General features: G+C 36.8%; 1 protein-coding gene across 1 annotated transcript; it reads left to right on the top strand.

The window, feature by feature from the left end:
• Nucleotides 1–545: 545 nt before the first annotated feature.
• On the top strand, nucleotides 546–20,550 carry LOC137746544 (uncharacterized). Its single transcript, XM_068486562.1, has 36 exons — nucleotides 546–1,018; nucleotides 1,131–1,215; nucleotides 1,369–3,581; nucleotides 4,161–4,275; nucleotides 4,459–5,319; nucleotides 5,856–6,141; nucleotides 6,221–6,600; nucleotides 6,757–6,883; nucleotides 6,965–7,089; nucleotides 7,728–8,392; nucleotides 8,516–8,630; nucleotides 8,777–8,893; nucleotides 9,732–9,826; nucleotides 10,521–10,678; nucleotides 11,381–11,436; nucleotides 11,533–11,746; nucleotides 12,316–12,735; nucleotides 12,820–13,097; nucleotides 13,277–13,362; nucleotides 13,453–13,539; nucleotides 13,641–13,902; nucleotides 14,042–14,449; nucleotides 14,559–14,655; nucleotides 15,070–15,389; nucleotides 16,177–16,293; nucleotides 16,452–16,619; nucleotides 16,823–16,945; nucleotides 17,055–17,144; nucleotides 17,264–17,370; nucleotides 17,445–17,593; nucleotides 17,955–18,037; nucleotides 18,128–18,223; nucleotides 18,303–18,425; nucleotides 18,986–19,069; nucleotides 19,475–19,618; nucleotides 20,098–20,550. Exons 1-36 carry the CDS (start codon nucleotides 738–740, stop codon nucleotides 20,425–20,427), a joined length of 9,465 nt encoding a protein of 3,154 aa, XP_068342663.1. The 5' UTR covers nucleotides 546–737; the 3' UTR covers nucleotides 20,428–20,550.
• The last annotated feature ends 767 nt before the right edge of the window (nucleotides 20,551–21,317 follow it).

The following is a 21,317-nucleotide window of genomic DNA, read 5'->3' as shown; positions in this document are numbered from 1 at the left end:
CGATAAAAATCTGTTATTTGCAAGTGGAGGAATAAGAGAAATGCTTTAGTATATTGATGCATGGTAGTAGATTGGCGGGTCAAGGCCTTCATGACGTACATGGATGGTGAAGAAACTTGGGGACTGGTTAAGCTGAATTGAAGTACTTAATACAATCACTTCTTTATAATCAGACAAATCGTTGAATAGAAGCATGACTAGAGATACTCCACTACCTGTTTTTTGCTGCCATGTTTAGTTGTTTGCCTCTCGGTAGGCTTTTTTTGTTTGCTTTGGCATATTTGCCTGGATTTATATAAAAGAAAACAAATGAAAAAAAATTTGAAAATTTTGAATTTTAACAATAAGAACAAAATAAATGGTAAAATGAATAGTATAATGATTGATTTTTTAATGTAAAAATGTGATTTTTGATTAAAATAAATAGTAGCGTGAACTTTTCGTTAAAACTCTCATATATAATTACACAAAAAAAAAAAAAAAATCATGACCTTTAGGTTGATTAAAAAAAATACATAAGTATCTGAAGAATCCCCAAAGCCCAACCGACTCTAAGAAAGCAGCTGTCCGATTTTAGTTTCGTTTCCCGCCGGTACGCTCGCACCCTTCATCTACAATCTTTCACTTCACCTTATCGTTCCAATAATTTTCCGTTTGTTTCTCGAGAAAATTCCGATTTCTCTAAATAGAAAAACAACGATTACCCCAATCTCCCACCGTCAGAATACCCAATCACAATGTTCCCGAACACCGCAGCGCGACGGAGACTGGCTTCTGTGCTGCGGCCATGGCTCCAGGAAGAGCCCGAACTCGATCTCAAATTAGGGGTTATCAATTCCCACGCGGTCGCCAGGAACCTCCGGTTCGACACTGGGGCTCTCAACGAGCTCTTCGACGAATCGGCCGAGTTTTCCTTCTCAGAGGTCACTGTCGAACACTTGAGCGTTCGGTTCTCGAACTGGCTCGTCCCTGCCTTCTCAATCGAATTTCATGGCGTCAGTGTGGAGCTAGCAGTTCGGTAAGTCACTGCTTCTGCTTTTTCTGTGTTCAATTTTCCTCTTTTTTTAATTTTTAATTTCTTTGCATTATTTGGTTTTTGCAAGCTTTATTTTTGGGTTTTTCTTTGATAGGGAGGAGCAAAATTTAAAGCGAAAACCGAGGGAGGAATATGCAGAAGATGTGAAGAAGAAGAAGCTTTCGGAGATAGATCCCGAGGTAGGCATTGTTGTTGCTAAATGCTAATGTTGAATTTCAAGTTTTTTGTTTGTTTGATGTTCTCTATTTTAGTTGGGTGAAAAGTACTTGTTTTGTTTACTTGATTGGTGATTCGCAAATGTCAAACCCTGGGAATTTTCGCTTCATTTTCAGGGTAGTGCTTTACATGGTGTTTTTGAAAAGCTTGTGGCCACTTCTACTCCAACAAAAAGTTTTAAAGACACCCTTTGGAATCTCTTACTGAAACACTGTCAGCTTCGAGTGCAAGATATCAATGTACAAGTTAAGGTTCCCATCTTAAATGATTCACTTGTTTGTGTGTTCGACGTAAGAGATATCAATGCAGATCCTCAGTATCTTGATCACAGGTGTCTTCTTCGAGGTCTATTTGGTGCACTCTTTCTACCTTTGAAAGAGAGCTCTTTTGTTATAGCAGGCAGTAGTTTTGAGGTGGGGTTCAAGAGAGAAAATCAGCTCAAAAACGTGTTGTTATTGACTGATTTGTGCACTTGCATTAGATTAAATAATTTTCAGCTTGTGGATGTAAATCTTCAATTTCCAGAATTACGTTGTACATTTTCTCCGGATGACATTTATTGGTATTCAGCATTGGGTAAATTGTCATCCCAAGGATCTCGTTCTGCTAGAAATGGTGTCCAACTATGGAAACTAGCTGCAAGAAATATGGACAACTTGACTTCAGGTTCTAGATGGTCGTTGCAAAAAGTAGTTGGTCTTGTTTGTTTATGGCTACGTTATGCTAATGCTTACGAGCAGTTATTGTTAGCAATTGGATTTTCTGATGATCACTCATTGAAGAGATCAGCTACTAGAATTTCTCAGGACAAGATGTTTTTGGCTTCTGTAAAGAACCAATGCAAGGTGATTTTTGATATAGAGAAACAGTTGCCGGCTGAAGCCATTGTACAGGCATGGAGAATCGCCCGTCATAGAGCAGCATCAAATGCTCAATCTACCAAAGATAGTTTAAAAAAATCCTCCGTGATTACTCACTTCGACTTCCTTCTCAAGATCCTTCTGGTACTAGCCTGTACCTGGAGAGTTCTGTGCAAGATATTCCACTTTATCATACACTTGTTAACTTTTAGGAAAGTATTGGACGAAAAGCCAGACAATGCAAATTTGGATATTGTTTCTGGAGGTCCGTGTAAAGATTTTTGCTTCATCGTGATCTTTGGAAATGTTCTAATCACTATTTCTCATATAAATGAAGTTCAAATCTCAGTAAATAAACAATTAGAATCACATATTGGAATCTCTTGTTCAGATTTCCTTTCATTTCGTCTTTCAGTTGATTCGCTGTTCTTAAAATATGTAGAAGACATGTGTGAACAGTCTGTACTTGTATCATGTGGGCAGTTGAAGGTTAGATCCTCATCTCTTTCGAAAGCTTCTGTTAGAGAAATCATTTCAAATGTGGAAGAACATTGGAAGGAGAGTAATGATGATTTGAAGAATATTCTGTGGGGTGAGCCAGCACAAACTTTTCCCCTTTCAGAAACTTACAAAACTGCTTATGCTGATCATGCAGAAGGTGCTTGTGCCTCATTTTTGAAAACATTTCTTGGAGACATGTGGTTGAACTGGAAAAGATCCTGCAAAAAATTTGAAAAAAGTGAGATTCAGTACTTTGAAAACCCATTCCTTCTCTGTGAAATTAAAAACTGGACATATCCAGACCTCAAAAACTCAGAGTCTGGGCTTTCGAAGTTGTTTTTGACTATGGGAAAGTTGAATCTAGTTTTGGGATGTCCCTCCATACTATCGGTATCTCTGCTCTTAAAGCAAATACAACATGCTCTATGCTGGACGGAGGACAATGGTCAGTCAGGGGTTCTGCTACATTCTCCAAGAGCTAGTAATGATAGCATTTGCACGCACTATGCTAATAGATTGGAAATGGCATTGGTTAAGATGCTTCCAGAGAAACATGTTCAAATAGGGATATTTGCAGCTGGTCCTCACATCCGTATGTCATTGGGAAAGAGTTTTGGTTGTGGCAGCAAAGACATAAATCATCAAGTGAGTCAGGAGGATTTTCACCTTGCATTTGATGTGCACAGCATAGAGGCTGCAGTATGGCCAACCTCACAATTTGATCTGGCATCATTTGTTGCACCCTCAGGAGCTGATGATGTAGAAACAAAGTGCCTCAGGTTGGAGAAGCCTCTCGGAGTTGATAAATTTAAATCAGATAATGGAAAGTATCAATCTCAGGGGTCAGTTTCTCTTGGTTTTTATTTACACGTTGATGGTTTAGATGCTTACCTGATCGACTCAGCAGGAAAAAAACAAAGTGACATTTTAGTTCTGAAGCCAATGACTGTGTGGATGTCATCCTTAAGGTAGGATTTTCTTGCTGTGTTTCACTCTATATCTGTTCTCCTGGAGGTTTGATAGCTTAATCTCACGTGCTATTTTCTCCAATATTTCAGAGAGGTTAAAACGATGGTTGCCTTACTGAAATTTTCAACTTAGTTTTCATTCGATCTATGTTTTCTAAACCCTTTAGCCTTCACAGAGAGTAAATTCCTATGGTTTTCGTGAACTTCATTTAGGCTTAATATGTTGCTCATTAGTTTTTAAGAGTATTCTTGTCACATTCTTTATTAGGATGACTTCTTATTTTCAAGTGCATTGAGAATTTTATTGACTGAGTAAATCTTCATTTGAGTCTGTCCTCTTTCACTATTCTTTTCACGTTTCCAATTTTTTTGGGAAATGAAAATGCTTTTTTCTTTTCTTCTCCTTGTTCCTTTTCTGAGCATGTGATTCTAAAGATCATAAGAAATGAGATGCAAAACAGAACCTTCTCTTCCCCCCATTTACTCCCACCCTTCAAACCCAGAACAGAATACAAGTGCATTGCATATTGACAAAATTATCTGTCTCGTCCTGATAGTAAGAATTATTTTATTGTGCAGGGAGTATGCTCATTCATTTAGCACAAATTTTGTTGCTCTCTCAGCTGCTTTCTATGGGACAGCTGAAGGATTCACTATTTTGTCATATACAGATGACATTTATGTTTTCCTTCAGGTGATTGTGTTTGTCTTCTGCCTATCCAAAATCAATAACTTTTGTTTCGTTTTTTAGGCATGATGTTATTGTTTATTAATACTTTTAATAAATCATTATGATACAGTTTACCCCTGTTGGTGATCTTAATGCACGGCAATTTGATTTGATACCATTTTTGACTGAGAATATTCTCTCTGACAGGTGCTTGCCAATTTATCTTCTGCAATGTCATATTCATTTAGCAGTTTTGCAGCTCTAAGTTACTCGCCTTTTAAGTTTGCAATACAAGAATTTGCTTTTCCTGAATCTGAGAATGCGGAGACAACTGTACATGGAGCTCCCTTCAATTATAGCAGTTTCCTAGTTTCATTTAATGGGTCCTTCAAACTCAAGTCTATCGATATCATTCTTCACAAGTCAAGGATCAGTGGTAATCTGAAGAGTTGTATAGGAACCTCTGATGTTTCAAGTAGCAAAAAGTTAGCTGATCATGACTTGCCTGACTGTGGCATTTGGATATCAATTCACCAAACAACTGCTGATATATCTTCAACAGAAGGAAAAGGGAAAGTTATTTCTTATTTATCAGAAATCCAGTCTATAATTTTTAGATATAAGAATCAAAAAGGAGAAAGTATGGATCATTCTGCACATGGTGATCTACTGCAATCTCTTGATTGCTTATATGAACTCTCACTTTCTAGTTGTGTATTTCATTTATTGCTGCCTCTCTCTCAGAATAACCCATCTTCAGGTAGTGTTAGTAATGCACTTGGTACCTCAACTTCTGTTGGTGAAATAGTGCACGTGGAAAATCTTCCATTCACCACTGATTCTGAAAGCCCAAATGGTCAGAACTGTAGCTTTTTTCAGGAGACAGAATTTGCTTCAAATATTCCACCACCTGATGCAAGTCATTGGTTACTGATAAATGTTACATTGGGTTATATTTATATGGGAAGGTACTCAACAAAGAATGTTATGAACGGAGATCAATTAAACAAGTTTGTGTCTTCAGTTTATGTTGGTGGTGAATTTCAGACAATCTGTTGCGGAATTCAGGTGATAATTTTATTTTCATTTTGTGTGAATTAGAGAGGGATCAATGGTTTTCGTTATACTTTTTGGGTTTAAAAATCTTTAAATACAATTTACTTTTTAACTTTGAAGTAAGTTTCAGTTAAGTGCTTGGATGTCTAATTAAAGCAATCAATTTCTCTAATTTTCCAGTAATGGCAATCAGGTAAATAACATTAGAATTGAAATGATGAAGTTTGTTTCCAGTTGTTAATTGAATTATATTGTCATCATTAAAAATGTGAAAGCAACAGCATCAGATTATTGTTGGGGACTCTTTTTTGGGTCCCAACACAGATAAAAGCAATTTTGTTCTTGACGGTCTTTGATAAAAGCAATTGCGCAATTTTCATTTTTTTTTTTCACGTCTGCATAGCTAGAGATCTTAGATCTTTGTATTGTAATGGTGATCTTTTCTTTGTGGTGGTTATAGATGGTACATATTTACATGCCTTCCATGCATTCATTTTCTCAATTTAAGTAAGCTTTACATGTAAATGACTCATGATGCTACTGGGCAGGGTGGTTTTCTGTTCCTTGAAATAAAAGCTTTGGCTACCTTCATCAACTGTTTTGCTTCATATCATCTTTGTTTTGCAAATCTTGTATCTTGTTTACAATCGTCTGATGAACACATTGAAGAAGCTGCAGTTTCTGTGCATAAGACCAGACAAAATAATCATTGTATCGACGAATATATGCAAGAGGCTCACTGTACATCTCCACATGCCAAGATCACACAGATGGAAGCCTTCATCTTAAATCTATCTCAGTTTTCTTGTGCTCTTTTGATTGAAGACGAAAATGGTATATGCGCTGTTCACCACTGTGTGTCAGATGCACACTTACTACGTATGTGATTTACAAAATGGTTTTATGTTTGCAGGTGGTTTGCAGGAAATTGTTCTTGAGGTTGATGTCCAGTTTAAGTTTCAATTGGAAAACATGAGAAGAAAACTTATATTTGATCTTTCTCGCTTGTCAATACTTTCTAGGGTCTTTCAAGAAATTGTGGAAAATGAAATCCAAATTTCTCATTTTTCTGTTAATGATGCATGTTCGTCAAGAGATCCTGGTTCAGAGGATGAGTATTCTGTACCTAATTCCCTGCCTGAGGCATTCCGTCTAAGTCATGTCGTGAAGCATGCAGGTGCTCTCATGTCAGTTGAGATGCCTTTAAGTGATCCTTTGTGCTTGAATGAGGTTTGGGTTGGAAGTGGATCTATTTCAGGTTTCGATATCACAATATCCCTATCTCAAATACAGGTGAGCAAGTATATACTACTCTGGCTGTTTCTACACGTTTTGAACAACGGGTTCATGCTGCTGTTTCTTTGTCTAGTATTGTTGAACTTGTGATTACCATTAATGTCTTATTTCCAAGTCATGTGCCACTGGGTCTAATCTGCTTTATTTCATTAGGTGCTTTTGTCTATGATTTCATCCTTCTCTGAGGTAACCAAAAAAGAGATGGTCAGTGAATCGGATAGAAGGCACATGTCCAGTGGCGAGGAATTCAAAAACAGTATGGAGACGTTGGTTCCGAACGGTATACATCTTCCCCAAATTTATAAGTCCTCTTGCTTGCAGATTTGAAGGCACTTGATCTAACAAATATTCTGTTCTGTAGGTGCAATAGTGGCAATTCAAGATGTCCATCAGCACATGTATTTTACCATTGAGGGGGAGGAGAATAAGTACAGTGTGGCGGGTGCAGTTCATTATTCTCTTGTTGGGGAAAGGGCTCTTTTCAGGGTATGATACATTTGGTACTACATGGTTCTAGTGGCTAGACCAAAGATTCAAGATGAATACTAGTGTTCCAAATATAAGGAAAAGGGTATTTAAATAAATAGTTCTAAGTAGCTTTCTGCGTAGTGATATCATTTTGCAGCTGTTTGTTACTAAAATATTTCGTTTTAAATACTGATATCAAATCACACAAATATTTCGTTGTTCCCGTAAAATAGCACTTTGAGGGGCTAACTTGATATCAAATCACATTTTCGGTTGTTCTCTTAAAATGGTACTTTGAGGAGATAACCAGATAATTTATGTGCATTGACTATCAGAATGGATGTTCTGCTGTATGGTTTTTTGGCCTTTATTTGATTTGAATATTTTGGTTCTATGTTTGAGTTATGTTGTCAAGATACTCTAATATATACTTTCAGAGGTTGAGGTAGCCATTGTGTTATGTTGGAACGAACAAGCCATGTGAATATGAACAACCGAAAATGTATAAGCATGATAAAGCCATTAAGCTATTGTGTTATGTTTCAGTAATTATGACTTTATTTCGTTTTGTACTCGGTCTGTATGACTCTTTGGTTGTATTAATTGATTTCTCTTCTTACCTTCATTGTGTGCCGTCTCTACGGAAACTCATGTAGGTCAAGTATCAAAATCAAGGGAGATGGAAGTCATCAGTTTCATGGTTCTCCTTGATATCATTGTACGCTAAGAATGGCACAGGGGAGCCTTTGCGCTTGAATTACCGTCCAGGATCTGGTTTTGTTGACTTATCTAGCGCTAATGATAATAGGTGGGCACTTTGGAGAGCACTTTCTTGTGAGCCTGAAAATACTGACGGTGACATTGACTGGGAGCCCAACAATCAATTGGTTCAAAAGACATTTTATCTCTTGAACAAGAAGAATGACTCTGCTGTTGCTTTCATAGATGGGATTCCAGAGTTTGTTCCCAAGCCTGGAAATCCATTCAAGTTGAAAGTGTTCCATAATGTTTCTGTAGCTCGTGATGTAAAGATGGATAGTTACCTTGGGGAGGCATCTGTAACTGGTCTGCAACATGATGCACTCAGGGATGATGGAAAAACTTCTGCGAGAAGTGGAAAGCTTCCTTGCATTGATATTACCTTTGACAATATTTCTTTGACCGTTTTCCATGAACTTGTAGATACAAAAAACATGTTTCCTCTCCTTCGTGGTTGCATTGACAGAACCAAACTTACTGTCCAGATTCTCCCTTCTAAAACCAGGGTGATAAGCACGTCAACTGCACTTCTAGATTACTTTGATGCACAAAAAAACTTATGGTGAGTTTTTATTCTGAATAAAGTTGAACAGATTCTATTAATTTCTAATGGTTGCTTTTACTCTGTAATACATTTTCCTTTGGTTATGTTTCGATACATGTCACTATTCTTATGTAAATGCAGGAGAGAGATTCTCCACCCAGTTGAAATATGCATCTTCTATCGTTCTAGCTTCCAGCTTCAGGGATCTGAAGCTGTTTCACGAGTACCTGTTCATATTCACTGCAGAACTAAAGAGGTTAGGTTCTAGTTTCTTGAATGATCTTGTGATCTTATCATTTAAGGACCCATCAAATATAATTAAAACCAGAGGAGAAGAAGAAAGCACTTTTTTCTCATATATATCCTCTATCTTAACGAAGTTTTGTTATTTCCTATTCACAGTTGAATGTATCCCTATCCGAGCTTTCAATGGACATACTTCTCTTTGTAATCGGGAAATTACATTTAGCTGGTCCTTATTCAGTGAAAAGTACTAAAATTTGGGCCAATTGCTGCAAGGTTTGCTACCCTGTTATGTAATCAATCTATGAAGCATCAAATATTGTACTTTCATGGAAAATAGTGTATGTAGCAAATATTCTCTTGACGTCAATATGTTTCCCAGGGATTTTGATAGCACAACCTTAATTAACCATGAATCTTTGCATGCATATGCAACCATGCATAACCTGGTTTCTATGCCTATCATCTGTCTTGTGAGAGTGAAATTCTAGTTTATCAATATGTTAAAGTAGCCTGTATATTCATTTGTCTAATATTTTTACTACATTCCATGAATTTCCACCGGCCTTTATAGCTGTACCACCAATGAGTTCCAGTGGACCCCAATGGATACTCTACTGGTGAATTGCTATTAAAGCTCTTCTGCTTTTGTGGATAATCGATCAACCTTATTGTTCATGAGTTTATATAAAATTCTAATTACTAGTGATAAGAAATAGGGTGGGTCTGAAATGAATTTAAATATTGATATTGTATTCTCCTACTTAGTATGTATAATTTTAGATGTCTAGATAAATCTGTGTTTTACAATTATTTTTCCGGAACTACAGACTTCATAAGTTCATGCAACCTTTGGGGGGCACCTTTTGAAAACTTATTAATGGAATATGTGCTGCTATTGGTGCCTGGTGCCACATCTAGCTGGTCCTTTATATGTATTTTTGGTTTACATTTTATAGTAGAATGTGTAAGGAGCTATTGCACTAAACTATTGTTGTCTCCACAATACAATATCTTGTTAAGGTTGCAATATTGGTGGACTTTTTCTCTTCATTATTTCCACCCACCCCCCCACAAATTTGTGGCTTTTATAACAAATTCTCTACAATGACAGGTGGTGAACCAGTCAGGATTGAACCTTCTATGTCACTTCTTTGACAAGCAAAGTGTAACAGTTTCCAAAAGGCAGTCTGCGTCCATTATTTTAAGGTAGCTTATTGTAATACTGAATTTCACAAATCCACATTGTCAAGACAGGGTCAGATGAAATATCTTAACATAACTTTCCATTTTTTGTAATAAAAGTGTACCTTGTTTTGAGCTCTACAGGTTATGATGGTTTATGTGAAACTTGGCAGTTATGTTCATTAATGTTGCTTTAGCATTCTTAAGGCATGTGAAACTGAACGTGTGAAGTTTACTTTCAGTATGCTAGACATCAATGTTAAGTTTGCCCTGATGTCTTGAATGAAGGCAAATTCAAGTAATAGGCATGCATGCTAAGTAGGTTATCATATGAGCTTGATTACCTTTTAATTAGCATTAAGAAACCATGTAATTTGGAATTGATTTGAATTGACTCAATAAATCATTTATTTGACTAGGATATTTCATGGTTTTAAGAAATTTTGAAGTTTTTTGTTCCGCATTTTCAGAGTAACAGTTTCATTTATCAAAACTTCTATCTCTTGTTGGTAAGTCTTAAAGTTAGCATTGTAGGATCTTTATATGCATTCTCTCTCTTGGTTGGTGGGGAAGGGTTTTATGTGTTTTGGGTTGACGTTATTGAACTGGTTTTCATGCTTTCTCATGCATTTGCTTGAATTTTCTTCTATTTTTATTAATCAAGTTTGCTTTTCTTATCAAAAAGGAAAATGACTGATCTTAATTATTGCTTAACCAGAACGTGCTCTGATTTGGAAAACAAACCTTCAGAAATTGCGTCAGTTGCATCAATCCAACTCGCTGATCCTAATAGATCTTTTATGACTAAATCAATTGAGGTCTCTCTTTTAGATGCTCGAGTACTTGCTTCGAGAACACGCATAACATCACTTCAGGGTATGCTCTATTTTCTCTAATAAGTATTGTGACTTTTCCCCTGTTCTTTGAATATAAAGAGCTTTGATTATTATAATCAGCCTATGGTCACAACCTCATTCTCTCTGTTATCTTAGTAAAAGGAATAAAAAAAATTCTCTTTTTCCTTTCACTTGTCCAAATGGTTATAGAGTTGGATCCTAAAGTCGAATGAATTGTAAAGGTGGAATTATTCATAGTGGATTGAGGGTGAAGTGAAGTATGCTTCCAAAGTGATCGAAATGTAGGAATGTGAATTTTAAAACAAACAGTTATTTGTCAATGTCAAACATGTAGTTGACAAAAAAAAAATGTCATACATGTAGGATATTGATATGCACTCTTGTGCATGCTTTTATTTGACCTGTATGCATTGTAGACAGAAATTAGTATGGCTAAGTTTTTAATAGCCAATTCAGCCGAGAAGTACTTTAATAGCTGATTCAGCCGAGAAGTTAGCCAAGGTCAAACTAACCGAACGAGTTAGGAGCCTAATTGACCTCCTTTTAATTCTGTTCCAACTAACTAATTTTTCAATGTTACTTTGCTAGTTTCTTTTTTAAATTCAATTAAGTGTTGAAAAAGATAGAAACAGTTCAATTGAACTGAATAACAAATTATTCAGTTTTAAAGGTCGTCGAGTTTGGATTAATATTTCCTTTTTTATTTTTTGTTCTTCGACAGATTCAAGAACTTACCCTGGGCCATTTGTTGTTGTTGATGTTTCAAGGAAGTCCGAGGTATTAATATCCATTGCTCTGCTCTGTATGTACATAATAGAGATGCTCTACTATTCAGATTACTTTCATTGTTATTAATTTTCTGTTTGTTTGTAGGATGGGTTGTCAATTGTTATTTCTCCTCTGACAAGAATACATAATGAAACCGGACTGCCTGTAAAGCTACGATTTCGACGAGCTCAGCAGAAGGAAGATGAGTTTGCTTCTGAGGTGCTAAATGCGGGTGATACAGTTGATGACTCCATGGCCATGTTTGGTGCTATAAATCTGTCTGGTGGAGAAAAAAAGGCACTGATGTCTTTAGCTGTTGGTATGCGTTCTCAACACCATTTTTTTCAATTAAATCATAATCTCAATTTCTATTGACTTCAGTCCATGCGTAATATATCTCTTAACGTGATCAATCAGTTTGGACAACTTATTATTTGTGCATCACTTTAAGGTCATAGGTAGTGTTTTTTGACTGTATGCATCTGTGTTGATTTTCATCTCATCTATGGGCATTTGCACAATTCTGTCAACTGTATATATCCTGTAAAGCCTCCCACTAAACTCAGGAAAGTAAAGGATAACCCTGGTAATCTGAATGTGAATTTATCTGGAAACTTAGGCTTCTGCGAGGCTGATCACAGTGTTGTTCTATTATTGCTGTCAATAGCTGTAGAGACGTGTCAAGCCTGATGCCAAGAGAGAGATTTAGGCTGTTTCTGGTTGTTAAAAGTATATATAGACGTGTTCACCTACCAAGGGCATAACAATGTTGTCTTGCTTATAAAGAAAAACTAGGACATGGTATCCTTTGTTTCATTTTTCTCATTATCCTGTTTGCTGTTTGCTGTTTGCTTATCTTCTGAAACCTTAATGGTGACTGTTATGCAGGTGACTTCTTGTTGTCTTTTAGACCTGAAATTTCAGATGGGTTAATGAATTCCAAGAATCCACTCATAGTGGAATGGTCAGATGATCTTAAAGGTGGAAAGGCAGTCCGTCTCTCTGGAATTTTTGATAGATTAAGTTACAGAGTGCGGAATGCTTTGTTTACTGAATCGGTGAAATGTTCCTTCAGCACTGCATATTGTATCCTTAAATCTGACGAGTCCAGTATTTCCAACATGCATTTTCTAGTTCAGAGTATTGGGAGAAGTGTTCCTGTTGTAGAACCTAATAGGTCTACGGATGGTCTTGAAAATAGCAAATTACCAGTTGCACTGCAAGAGCAAAAGGATATTTATCTTCTTCCTACCGTACGTGTATCCAATTTGTTGCACACCGAGATACATGTTTTCTTAAGTGAATCAGGTAAGCAAAAGGAATCTGCTGGTATCATCTGTTTATTTTATTTTATTTGACAGTTTCTAAGTCAAATTGTTTGTCCCATTGCAGATCGATGTTCCACTACTGGGTCTGACAACAACAGAAATCGATCAACTGTGTCATGTGGTTCGACGGTTGACTTTTATGCGAATCCATCCATAATTTACTTTACTGTTACTTTGACTGCTTATAATACAAGCTGCAAACCAGTGAACAGCAGTGATTGGGTAAAAAAGTTACTGAAGCAGAAGAGTGATGTCCCTTGTTTGGACATTGATCTGGAATTTGGGGGGGGAAAACATTTTGCTTCCTTAAGATTGTCTCGAGGGAACAGGGGCACGCTAGAGGTTAGTTCTGCTATGGCTTCCAGTTTCTACCATATTCTTCATGTATATCTAGACAAAAGATGCCTAAAGCACATTTTGGATTTTTTTCTAGTTCTGCATGCTGAACGAGTTCTGCCAAAACATGGCTAATTATTTTCGTTCTATATCTTGTTGGATTTAGTCTCTTTATCCATTTGCAGGCTGCTATTTTCACGTCATATTCCCTGAGAAATGATACAGAGTTTACCCTTTATTTCTTTGCCCCTAATAAGAAGCCTCTTTCTAGGTATTCCTTCTGTCCATTAATATTGAAAAGTATTAAGCACTGCGCCTACTGCCATATCTTGCCTATTTGATAGCCATAAACTATGTGCAGGGATGAAGTTGAGAACTATGGTTCTAGCATTCCTCCAGAGGTGGGATTATATTTGCCTCCAAAGTCAATTGGATCTTGGTTTTTACGGTGAGAAAAATTATTTCATAGGAATTTTTCTTTAGTTGCATGATTTTTACAGGTCTTCATGTTATTGCCTTACGGGCATCATATGTACCCTCTGTTTCCAGACCCAACAAAGTGTCTCTCAAATTTCTGAAAGATAATGCATCAGAGACACTGATCGACTTGGATGCTTTATCGGGCCTTGCGGAAGTAAGCTTGGAAGTGGAGGACGGATCTGGAGTCAAATATATTACAAAGCTTGGGGTTTCCACGGGACCACCTTTGAGTAAAGTGTTCGTTCCATCACAAATAGTAACGATGGTCCCAAGACATGTTGTAGTTAATGAATCAGAAGAAAGTATCCAAGTTCGTCAATGTTATTTACAGGTTTGCTCTCAATGTTATATTTTGGAGGTTCCTTTTCGTTTATTTTAACACATCTTTATTTATTGATTTTTTTTATTCATGCATTTTAGTGTTTATTTTTTCATTGTGTTCTGACGTTCTTCATATCTAATTGGAAAAGGATGACTCAGTAGGCATGATCCTCATAAGCAGTAAGCAGAGGGCAGCTCTCCAGCTTCGGGATGGATTCAAGAAGAGAGAGTTCGGTTTATTTGAGCATATTATGAAGAAGCACAGAAAAGTTAATGAAGATTCACTAATATATCTCCAGTTTCGGTTGCATGAGTCTGAATTAGGTTGGTCAGGGCCAATATGCATTGCTTCTCTGGGAAGATTTTTCCTCAAATTCAAAAAGCCTTGTATGGACCAAGTGACAGCAGTAGAAAGCAATGTAACAGAATTTGCTGCTGTTCATGTTGTGGAAGAAGGTTCTTCTCTTGTGTTACGCTTCCATAAACCTCCAAACGTCAGTCTACCATATCGAATAGAGAATCGCTTGTGTGATGTATCTGTAACTTACTACCAGAAGGTTCTGCTGTGCTACTTTTCTTTATTTCTCAACTGCTGATTTTTTAGATACGGATTGTGACCATGACTTGTGTGCTAATTTGCACTTTCTGTTACTTGACTTTTTCCAGGATTCATTGGAGCCTGAGATTCTTGGATCTGAAAGTGGTACCGATTATGTCTGGGATGATTCGACTCTCCCTCATAAGTTGGTTGTCAGAATCAATGGTAGCCCCTGATCTCTTATTTTGCTGTATAAGCACTTCAAAGTAAATTCCTTAGATTAAAGTAATAATTTTATTCTCAAAAAAAAAAAAAAAAATAATAATAACTTTGGTAGTTTATGTCAACATGGAGATGATAAAGCTTGCAACTTACTTATTAGCACATCTTTGTTACAGTAAAGAGTCCAAAGACCTATCTTCTCATTCATTTCAAGATCACATATGTTTCTTATATGCTTTGGGTGCTGAATTATGGCATGGAAGTAAGGTTTTTAATAAATCAACACCCATGTGCAAAGAGTGCGCAATACTGAAAGTACCATTGTAGGGTATCCATAAGATATGATGATTTTTCGTCACTGTCAAGGTTATTGGTAGTTGAATGAGTGGCTTAATGGGCTACTGATTTTTCTTGTAGATAGTCATCAGCTACGTGAAATTAACTTGGATAAGGTGAGGGCATGGAAGCCTTTCTACAAACCAAGGCAACAGAGTGGGTTGGCATCTCATTTACCATTGGGCAAGAGATCAGGAGACCAGGGAATTGATTTTGGTGAGTTAAATGCCAGGGAGATGATGAAGGTGGGGTATGAAGTGTATGCAGACGGTCCAACTAGAGTTTTAAGATTTTGTGAGATTTCCAGGAGCCACAAGGGTGATAAATCATTTCATTCATGTCAGAAAATTCAACTAAGAGTTCCTCAATTTACAATCCACCTACTTGAACAGGAAAAAAAGGTAAGTGAAAGAGTTATCTTGAACACTTAGGTCACCATACTGTTATCCTGCTTTGTTTTTTGATATTTTATGCAACCTCCTGCCCAGATCCTTTTATTTTGTCTGCATTTGCACTAAGTTTGGAGAGTTACTAATTGTCTTTATCACAAGATATTAGATCTCAGGGGTAGGATTCCTGAAGGTTATATTTTTTATTTGTTGCAGTTGTGTTATAATGAAAATCTGTATTTGTAATGGGATTCAGACCTCCGTTGTTGTTTGTCGTTCATGGTTGGGCTCAACCATTCAACATATAATTTTAATATATTTAAATTTCTATTTCACTTGAAACATAAACTTCTGTTGCTGACTTTGTGCTTCAGTTCTTAGTTCTTGTACTTGAACCCATTAACCATTGAAAAATTTAAACCTCACTTACACCTGGTGGAAAAAAAATTGAATGCCTTGATATTGACTTCTAGTGCATGTATACGTATGGAGGCTAGGATGCAGTAGGTGTGATTTTGTTATTTTTATTTTACTTGACAATGTTCAAGTTGCTTTTATTATGCTTTTATTATTAAGAATTTACTTCAATCACGAGCTTTTCATATGAATGACAGTGAATAGCCATTGTTGATGAAAATTGTTTTTATTTTATTTGACAATTTTCAAGTTGCCTATGGTCTTGCCGTTTGAGTTTACATCATTGTTTTACGGAGAGAGTATTTATTAATGCTGGCATGGTGTCAGATTTCTATACAATGTTATTCTACTGAATACTTTATTTGGTTATTTGATTCTGAAGGATGGAGATGAAACGGGACCTTCAGCTTATACACCAATCATAGCTGCAAGAATTGGGAATGTTAACTTTGATTCTCTCTTTACTTATGAGCAAAAGTTCTGCCAGATCTGTGTACAGGTATTATTATTATATATATGCTTGTTGCTTTACTGAGAGTCAGTGAACTTTACATGTCAGTTGTCTTCTGTTCTTTTCTTGTCGAGGAGGGTCTTAGTAAAATGCTTGTTCATTTTATTTTAAATAACCTTTTTGGTGCATTCTTGAATTTGATGCAGTCACTTAATCTGGAGCACAAGTGGGTGGGAGCTCCTTTTGCGGCAATGCTTCGTAGACATGAGTTAGACTACAATGATTCAAATGACTGTGTACTCAAAATTGTTGTTGTCTTCCTTTCAACTAGCTCCAATGTCGTACAAGTTAAATACTCATCTATTGCTCTGCAGGTAAATCACCACTTAGACAATACTTTATGTTAATACGTTTTTCTCCCCTTCTTGTGCCTTTGTATATGTCTTTTCTTTCTTTCCTTTTGTGCTGTTTGCTTATATAAATGTTAGCTTGTGGCCTATAGATTTCATAGTATTGTGTCCACTACTGCATAGGCTGTTGCAGCTTTGAATTTATGACTTGGTCTTGTCTTCCACAGCCAATGGATTTAAATCTTGATGAGGAGACATTGATGAAACTCGTACCATTTTGGAGAACATCTCTTAGTGATTCGAAGAGTGGGCAATATTATTTTGACCATCTTGAGATCCACCCAATAAAGGTTAGATGCTTTTCATTATATTTCCCTATAAATTGTCTTAATTATACTTATAATTGGTCATCCCGAGTTACTGCACTCTCTGGGAACTGAGTTTGTATGCCCTTTTTAGATTTATGCCAACTTTCTTCCTGGGGACTCATTTTCAAGTTATAGCTCAGCCGAAGAGACTCTGAGGTCCTTACTGCACAGTGTAGTAAAGGTGACACAAGATGGACCCCTTCTTTTGTTGGACCTTCAATGCTTAGTTCACTTTTTTTTTCTTTTTTTTTTTTAATACAGAATTTCACCATTTATTACCTTATTCTTGTAATTCATTAGGTCCCTGCAATAAAGAATAAGGTTGTAGAGCTCAACGGCATTATGATCACTCATGCTTTGATAACGATGCGTGAATTAGTTATCAAATGTGCACAACATTATTCATGGTAAACTTGTCATATAGACTGTCTTATTTGTGATTCTTGTATGTTCGTTTCCGAGCGCTTATTTGATTATCTAGGTATGGCATGAGGGCTGTCTATATTGCAAAAGGAAGTCCATTGCTTCCACCAGATTTTGTGTCGATTTTTGATGATCTGGCGTCATCCTCTCTTGATGTGTTTTTTGATCCTTCTCGTGGGTTAAAGAATCTCCCAGGTTTGACGTTAGGTATGCTTTTCACACTTTCTTTTTTTCATTCTTCCTCTTTTCCTTCTGTTTAACTTTTCCTCATTTCATTGATAATATTTTTTTTTAACAAAAAACTAAAATTTTTTACAAGCAAAATCAATGAAAAACTGTGGACAAGTACTCCTAAAAAATATACAAACCATAACAATAACCCAGCTTAGTAATTCCAAGTCGTTACCGTCTTTTTTTTCTTTTCTTTTCCCGTCTCTGTTATCTTGTAATTCCATATTCATATGGTCAGATCTTTCAGATAACGATGTATGGTCCTGACTGTGAAGTGTCATTCTGTTTTATCTCTGACTTGAAATATGTTTTTTGCTTCTTTGGCTGTATGTGTCAGGCACGTTCAAATTAATCAGTAAATGTATTGATGGTAAAGGGTTCTCAGGGACAAAACGCTATTTTGGTGATCTAGAAAAATCTGTAAGTGATATTTACTTTTTGTTAAAAATATGTTTGTGAGTTTCGGGACATATCCAACCCATAACCATCAATTTTGTGGTGGCTTTGCAGTTGAGAACAGCTGGGACAAATGTACTCTTTGCTGCAGTCACAGAGATATCAGACTCTGTTTTGAAAGGTGCAGAAGCAAGTGGTTTCAACGGAGTGGTAGGATTATTCTTATTACATTACTAGCTGCATATGTACTGTTGGAACCTTTTACATTTTGACTGTCATGTATTTCAAGGTGACTGGCTTTCACCAAGGAATACTGAAATTGGCTATGGAGCCATCACTACTGGGGACTGCGTTGATGGAAGGTGGCCCAGATAGAAAGATTAAGCTTGACCGGAGTCCTGCGGCTGATGAGGTAATATGCTTTTCATGCTCTTCTGGTAAGACCGTAAGAGTTCTAACAGTATATTTGGGGCACCTTCGTATTTCATTGCGTGGCAAGCTTTCAGGCTGCATAGCTTCTGTGTTTTAGGGCACAAATGTTATGACTTGAGCTCACTAACGGACACCAGGGTGGCAATGCCTATGGCTTAAGTACCTAGTTTGTCATTAAAAGTGAGGTTAAGACACAAACCCAATTTCAATAGAGAGAAGTAGAACAAGTTCAGTTGATTAAAATAGAATCACTTTATCAAAAATGGTAATGATTGATTGCTATTACTTAATGTAAATTGTAATTTGATGACAGCCTTGCCATATTCCTTCCCTTGCCTTTGTTTCCGCCTCTTAACAGTGTGGTCTGAAATTAGTAACTTAGTGAAATTGCACAAGACTATGACAAAATATACCACGAACCATTCTTAGAATGAAACATTGAGGCACGTCTTTATGGACTGAATGCCCATGTTGTGGTGTCTTTATTTGTTTGGTCCTTCGAAGATTGCTCACCTATTGATTTTTTTTGGATTACTGCAGTTATATATTGAAGGATACTTACAAGCCATGTTGGACACTGTGTATCGACAGGAGTATCTGAGAGTCAGGGTCATTGACAATCAGGTAGTCTTAAAAGAAATTAGAAAGTTTGTCATAGATAAGACTCATTTCGTTTATGTTTTCATTCTTGATTGGAACTTATCGCTCTGGATAGTGACTAGTTCATACATTGTATGGAAGAGTTGCATGGAATCTTCATCTGGTAATGATGTCAGTCTGTACGCTTGAAGTCTAACAACAGAAAGCATGTCTAATGGGAAATCTTACATGAATTTTCTTAAATTTAGGTGATGTTTCATTGCCAGAAAATGTCAGCCTGTACGCTTGAAGTCTAACAACAGAAAGCATGTCTAATGGGAAATCTTACGAGAATTTTCTTAAATTTAGGCGATGTTTCATTGCCAGAAAATGTTCTGATTGAGATTCTAATAGTTTTGTGTGTGTGCGCGCGCGTGTGTGTGTGTTTAGGTTTACCTCAAAAACCTACCCCCAAACAGTTCCCTCATAGAGGAGATTATGGATCGGGTGAAGGGGTTTCTTGTGAGCAAGGCATTGCTAAAAGGAGATCCTTCAGCAGCATCTCGCCCGCTGAGTCGTCTTCGAGGTGAAAATGTAAGTGGATCCCCTTCCTTCACAACCTTTATTTCTTTGTTATGATTTTTGTAATTAGTCAGAAAATAAGTGCTTTTGATATTAAACGTACTAACATTGTACTCACACCTTACCCATGTTGTCTTGTGTCTGTAACACAAATGGCTCATGATCCTTCTAATTTTTCGACTTTTTATCGTTCCATGTGCATTAACTTGAACTAGATAAGTTGCATATCTCATTATCCGGGGATGTAACAGAAGATGTTCCGAGTCTGTCAATTGCATTATTATTTCTTCCCGCTTCGAGTTTTTCAGTCCATGGAAGAACATGTGGATATCCCAATATGAACTAAAACCGGTTTTGCTTATTTCTGTTCCGCATTAGTTTTTCCTTGGCTGTCAATAGTTTTTTGGAAGATAAATATCATGCAGTAACTTCCCTTTCTGCATTTCACCCATCAACCATTACAAGTAACTAAAAGAGAAACTTTACAACAGGAATGGAGGCTCGGACCAACGGTGCTTACGTTGTGCGAGCACCTGTTCGTAAGCTTCGCCATCCGGTTGCTGAGGAAGCAAGCAAACAAGTTCATCTCCAACATCAAGTGGAAATCCGAAGACAACAATCCTAGTGCAGTTGTCCCAGCAAGCCAACCACCCAAGTTTGTTGCCGGCCTCAAGTGGGGCGTCGGCAAGTTTGTTCTGTCAGGGATCGTAGCATATGTAGACGGTCGGTTGTGTCGCTGTATCCCTAACCCTGTGGCTCGCCGCATCGTCAGCGGCTTTCTGTTGACTTTCCTTGACAACAATAACCATAACAATCCATGAAATATCCACGTGGGTTTAAATATAGTTTTTTTTACCGCATGGACCATTTATCCGATCAGGTCTTTGTTTTCTTTACACATAGTTACTATTTTTTTTAAGTATAATCTAAATTAAAGTTGGTCAGAGTGAAACGGCCCGCGGATTATAATCCAAAACAACATTAAAGTTGGTTAGAGTGTAATGGCCCTCGGATTATAATCCGAAACAACCGAAGTTGCCCATTGTTTTGTTTCCTTGGGTCGCTTTCGTGTTGCGCGCCATCGGAGGGACATCTTTAAGGAAGCTCCAAATCAACGTGCAGATATTTGTTTTGAGACGTGGATGAGATAGAAAATTAAAAAAGAAATGCTAAGGGAATTCTTCCAAAAGTGGAACTCTTGATGAACTCTATGGATTCTCTAACACTTCATTTTTTAGCATAATATTTTATAATATTGATACAACAATTAACGTTAAATTATAAGGTGATAGAGTATCCATGAATTTTTTTTTTTTTTTAAGAGAATCTCTTTTATTATTTCTTAAAGTTAAAAAGGATGGACAATGATTGTCTGCTCTCCTGTTTTGTGTGGTCATGGTTAAATCACGTCAACATTTTATATTATTTAACCGTGACCACATAAACAAAAGGGCACGGGAGGGCAGGAGGGCAGACAATCCTGAAGTGGGAGGACAAACAATCATTGTCCAAAAAGGATAATGCAACACTTTTACAAAACCTTATATTTACAATCACGATGTACTCAATGCAATAATTAACTATGCAATTATACAGATTTCTGCATATTCACACTCTTGTAGCGTCAACACTTCTGTTTCTTTTTTCTTCTTGTGTTTAGATTAATTTCTTGATTTAGAACTTATAGGTTTTTTTGTTTTTTTGTTTTTTT

Source organism: Pyrus communis, chromosome 10 (assembly GCF_963583255.1).
Source record: "Pyrus communis chromosome 10, drPyrComm1.1, whole genome shotgun sequence".
Lineage (NCBI taxonomy): Eukaryota > Viridiplantae > Streptophyta > Magnoliopsida > Rosales > Rosaceae > Pyrus > Pyrus communis.
Note: the sequence above shows the minus strand (reverse complement) of the source record. Positions and strands in the feature narration are given on the sequence as shown.

Coding starts and splice junctions, on each gene's coding strand:
- LOC137746544 (XM_068486562.1), top strand. CDS start 738: ATGTTCCCGAACACCGCAGCGCGACGGAGACTGGCTTCTGTGCTGCGG. Junction 4,276..4,458: donor ACATTTATGTTTTCCTTCAG/GTGATTGTGTTT, acceptor TCTCTCTGACAG/GTGCTTGCCAATTTATCTTC. Junction 8,631..8,776: donor TTCACTGCAGAACTAAAGAG/GTTAGGTTCTAG, acceptor TCCTATTCACAG/TTGAATGTATCCCTATCCGA.